This window comes from Neodiprion lecontei, chromosome 3 (genome assembly GCF_021901455.1).
Source record: "Neodiprion lecontei isolate iyNeoLeco1 chromosome 3, iyNeoLeco1.1, whole genome shotgun sequence".
Taxonomy (NCBI): Eukaryota; Metazoa; Arthropoda; class Insecta; order Hymenoptera; family Diprionidae; genus Neodiprion; species Neodiprion lecontei.
In genome coordinates, this window is record NC_060262.1 from 30376904 (window position 1) to 30382073 (window position 5170).

At 40.9% G+C, this 5170-nt stretch overlaps 1 protein-coding gene across 1 annotated transcript; it reads right to left on the reverse strand.

The window, feature by feature from the left end:
- Nucleotides 1–1032: 1032 nt before the first annotated feature.
- On the reverse strand, nucleotides 1033–3542 carry LOC107221470 (zinc finger protein 468). The gene is made up of 3 exons (XM_015660471.2): nucleotides 3344–3542; nucleotides 3080–3208; nucleotides 1033–2467 (listed from the first exon to the last, which is right to left on the reverse strand). The coding sequence occupies exons 2-3, from the start codon at nucleotides 3200–3202 to the stop codon at nucleotides 1700–1702; spliced, it is 891 nt and encodes a 296-aa protein (XP_015515957.1). The 5' UTR covers nucleotides 3203–3208; nucleotides 3344–3542; the 3' UTR covers nucleotides 1033–1699.
- Between the last annotated feature and the right edge of the window lie 1628 nt (nucleotides 3543–5170).

The window sequence follows — 5170 nt, forward strand, 5'->3', positions numbered from 1 at the left end:
TATAAACAATTCCGCAAAGTAAACGCGACGGTGGATTTTTAGCCGTTTTTCTTACTCTTTCTTTTCACACTAGCGCCGCAGCTACAGGCTGAGAGACCGCAGTTGCGAAACGTGAAGCTTTCGAAGTGTCGTATGAAAATAGCGAGAAACCAATCTCTGCTATAAAACGCGAAACGTCGCGTTGTCGGGGTAGCGCTTTGCACGCGCCGGTTGACTCGGCCACGTAATGACATTGTATACGCGGTTAAACAAATATGCGAAATCCACGGTGGTTTTTTTTAAATTGCTGAGAGTTTGCATTCGTCGCATATTATAATCCCCGTCGCGGTTCGCTGCCTTATTTTACGAGTAAATCCTCATGCGCCTGGCTTGCTCAGGTTCTACTTGCATTTTTTTTTTTTTTACCTAACTTGTATTTTTTGTTTTTTAAATTTTTTTCTTCATGTCCCACACATCGCGGTACTTAGACATCAGTGAGACCCTACGGCGTTGCTGAAACTCGACTCGACAATTCCCAAAGAGACCGCGGAATCTCTGTTCCACTGTACATACATGTACACCCCTTCGTAAAAACCATTTTACAGAATGCGACATTTTTCGAAACAAGTATGCATTTGAAACATACCTGCTGGCCCAACTCGACGTTCTCCATCAACGAGCCTGGAACATAATTCTGATAATTGTGATGGGGGCAGTGAAGTTTGGATGCGAGTGTTATTTCACGTATACTGATTGAAGAAAATTCAGACATGTCGACGAAAGCCGGATGGTGAGGAAAATTTGAAATTCCACTGGACACAAGCGGCTTAAGATTTGGAAATAGTACCTATGACGAATTTTATATACTTGCAGAGTCTGTGAAATTTAATTCCATTGATATAAAAAAATCAACCTACTGATTTCGGCAAATGGTAGGTAGCAAATTCACGCGAACATTCAAGGAGGTTTTCTCTCTACCGCAGGTTAAAACCTGCAGTGTTTTGCAATAAGTGAATTCGTACTCCAAAGTAGGTGTTTTATTTTTTGTCGCAGTAAAAAGACTTCAGGCACTGTAGATATGAATATACACTAGGAAACATTGTCTTAAATATTCTATACTTCATTTTTATTTTGTTTTTAATCCAACACCCTGTCATATAAGATTCCTTCATTCGTAAAATAAATATTTCACTCTCACCTTGTAGAAAGACACAATTAGGTACGCTATTTACGATTTTTTAGCATGTTACATAAATTCACATCTAGCTTCAAATTGGTTAGAGGATAATCATTGTTAAGCAACAATAGTCTATAACGCTAAACAAATTTATTGAGTAACTTAAATACATATCATCAATCAGTGTACGGCACTTTGCAACAAAAATAATTTACAGACTTTAACGTAATTAACCACCTGTCCAAACATAAGGATATACCAAAATAATTTATCATAATATTTCCACGTCGATAATTAACCAACAAATCATATATTTCCGAATATCACGATTATGCGTGTATGTAATTACGATTACACAGAAAGCAACGAACTAAAACAATTCCGTCAAATTTATCCGACAATTAGAGTCGTGTTTCTTCACTTTTAAGTGATTGTAATCAAGTATAACAATATATAAAATAATTCTCTTCTTGCTTATAATAAGTGATAAGAAATTCAAGCGGGAATATGAGAGCCAAACTTGACTATCAACTAATTTTTGAATTATGTACGATTATTTTTCATATGCGATACCAATCTGTGAGTTTGCAAGTCGACGTAATTATAAAAAGATTGTTTGCAAAGCTTGCAGTTGAACTTTTTTCCCTCGTGAGTCTTGAGATGTTTGGTCATCAAGTCTTTTCTGGAAAATGACCTTTCGCAAATATTGCACGGATACTTGTCAGGGTTTGTGTGAAAGGTCCTGTGTCGCGTCAGATTGTCCATTCTAGTATACATTCTCGGGCAGAGGCCACACGGGTATTTATTCTTCTCGATATGACACCTCTGATGGTATCGAAGATATCTTTTTTGCCCAAAGGTTTTCTTGCAGGCGCAGCAGGTGATCTGATTGTGCTCGTTCATACCGCGAGATTCGAGGTGATCGTCCATCTCCCTGCTGCTGCCAAATTTCTCCTTGCAGAACTGGCAAGTCAGCTTCTTCGCCTGTTTGTTTTGACGGATATTATCAACGAACGTAGGATCCGTCATTATCTGATAAAGCATACTTCCGGCGAATTCCTCGCTGCTATTGCTTCCGCAGTACGCGGTTTCGGACGCTGATGACCCGCTCGGCTTTTCCTCCTCGCTGCAAAGCTTGACGCTATCTTTGACGCTCAAATTCATGGCTCCAAAAGTGTCTTCCACGCGATTCTTGACTCTGGGCACGTGGTAGAATAATTCTAAGGGAGACGATTTGCTGGTGCTAAAATCCCTCGATTCGTGTACGCCGGTTGAACGTTTGGACCCCTCTCGCACACTTGCTTCGGATTTCTGCGAAAATACGTTGGCTTACGAACATAGATACGACCCATCATTATCAAGCGTGGATACGTACGTACTATATATGTTTTGGGTCGAATCAAGGTGGCGCGAACGGCCAGCTCGCTTCGTACATGTATATTTATCAGATTTTCTCGGTAATTGCTGCGTGGCGGTTCGAATCGTGTAGTGTACTTGAACGAGGTATACGGACAAACGGTGAAATGTGCACGTTGAAAGAAGTGCGTAGTTTAGTGCTAGTGTGAGACGATCAGCTGTTTGCGGGACGCTACACGTGACATTGGTTTGAACGGACAAAAATTAACCAAGAACGAAGGCCGACTCAGATTACGTCAGGTTAGTTTGACCAAAAAGACTCTGACAGTTGTAAAAAACATCTGTCGTCAATGTCTTTTACAGATTTTTGTGTTTTCATTTTTCTTGTGTGTTTGGGAGTGTATCGTGTATTACAGATATGTTCTTGATACGCTATCACGGTCCATTTTATTTCGTGCACCATTATTCCGGATGATGTGAAATTTACGAAATTTCAACGCTCACAGTTGAGTACTTATGTGTTCGGTTGACTGCTACATTGATTGAAATATTATCGTGCAAGCTTACCTTTCGTATTTCGTGTATTTGAGTGTGTTTCCCAATATCCAAAAATTCTTTCCTCGCGTCTTGTGCGATAGTTTTTGTAAGATTTACGGTCATTCTTTGTCTGGGTATGGTTTTCAGTCGCATTCTAATCTGCAAAATAGATCTGAATATAATATAATGTACATTACGATGGCACTTGTATTTACGGTCCAATACTCATTGCAGATGATGTATAATCATTCGCTCGTTATACGTGCATCGCTTCGCAGCCGGCACTTGACTCACCAGTATAAGCAGGATGCAACTCGTATTAAATAGTTCTCCACACGATTACGAAACGGTGAGAATCACGTATCTCTATTCAACCTTTGAGGCACAACTGTCCGGTGCGATGTCTTCCTTGAAATGACACACGCAATAACATTGTCGGCCGGTAGCTCAAGCCGATTGATATTGACTCGACCTCACTTGAAGCGCGTAACTCACCTGTATCACAGACAACAGCGGAGTCGCCGAAAAGCGTCGTTTGACAACAGACCGATACGGAGTACCTCTCGCATCGAGGAAGCAGTTTTCAAATCTCAAGGACGTGTTTTCGCATCGGTGTAATCAAGTCGTGGTACCGTAAATTCCGTCAGAGATATAAATTAGAGAGAAACCGGGATTCGTGGACCTGGAATTCGTACCGATCGAGTGTCAAATGCCACGTATACGTACGTACACGTCTGTAAAGCGTGTAACGGATGTATATTTTATTCGAGTACTCATTGTCATTAATTTTTTTAATTCCGTTACGTACGAAAGTACGACGCCTGTCTTTCTCAATTATTGTATTTTAACTCCAGCGTTGCTTAACCGTGTAGTCAAAGCTCTTTAACAGTCACGGAAACGTGAAACGTGAAGAATTCTCGAGAGTGGGAGCAAAAAAAAAAGTTGGCATCGTATGTCAACAAAAGAACGGTTCCATTAAAACCTTCGTCTTGTTTATCCGTATTACAGGTAATTAACGAGTCTCTCGAAAAAGCGTCTCGTATTTTTTTTCTTCAATTTTTTCCGCTCCTCTCGGTACCATCGCCAAAAGTTCAGAACTTGTTCCCCGACGCTGTAAAACCCGGTTGCGATTGTCATTCGAAGAGATTCAGCAGTTGGCCGAGCCTGCACAAGAGCGAGATGCAGAAGGGAGGGCAAAATCAATTATTCATCCAAATTGGCCGGGAAAAAAGTCCTAATTATCCGGGGCAAATACGACCTTAATACACCGAAGTGTACCCCACCCCGCCCCACCCCTCGTGTCGTAGTCCTTTCCGCCCCTACCCGCTCTCGATTCTCAACCCGCTGCCATTCCCTTACCGTGAATAACCATTTGTATTTCCAATTAGCTTTGCTAATAAGAAGACGGAGGTATTGCCTTAGTGGAAAAAATGTATAACCTCATTCAGCCACTGGGGAAATAAAGAAAGGTATGACAATATACTCGGCTACCGGCACTACCACCACCAACACTGCAACGATGTCAACGAAATTGGTGCCTGTGAATGTAACTCCGAATGTCGGTTGTCGGGTTATATCGGGTGGGTTACAATTAAAAACCTTTCCTACCCTTCCCATCCTGCAGCTCAACCCCGCAGACTCTTCCTTATATTATATTAACAAATGGAGGGTGAGGAGCACGGAACATCGCTCAAACATCGCCCGACATAATTCAGGTTTTATTCTATTTTTTTTTTTTTTTTTATTGTCGTTTTTAATTTTACCCCTCAAATTTTCCACTTCACTGTTACTGAACCCTGTTTTAGTCAGTTTTGCTATTTAAATTTTTAGGCTCGCGTTACTTGTTATGTACCAGCGGATTTAGTATACACACATGTGGAGCGTGCTATCGGAGTTAATAATTAACGCGGCTTGGACACAAGTTGAATGATTAACACGTTATTTTATTCATGTAACAAAATGCTGCCACGCTGACTACCACGCTACTTTTCTCCTCTCCGCCCAATACCTAACCAAAATGAGCACACTTGACGCTCGATGCTTACTTTAGTTATACCAGTCTTAATTTTTTAACCATTACGTATGCCCCAAATGTTTTTCAAGTCACACGTATTTGATTCA

Bases quoted from the DNA above. Each gene is read 5' to 3' on its own strand.
- LOC107221470 (XM_015660471.2), bottom strand. From the start codon at position 3,202: ATGCGACTGAAAACCATACCCAGACAAAGAATGACCGTAAATCTTACA. The intron at 2,468-3,079 runs GTAAGCTTGCAC...GTATTTTCGCAG, and splicing joins AAATACACGAAATACGAAAG to AAATCCGAAGCAAGTGTGCG.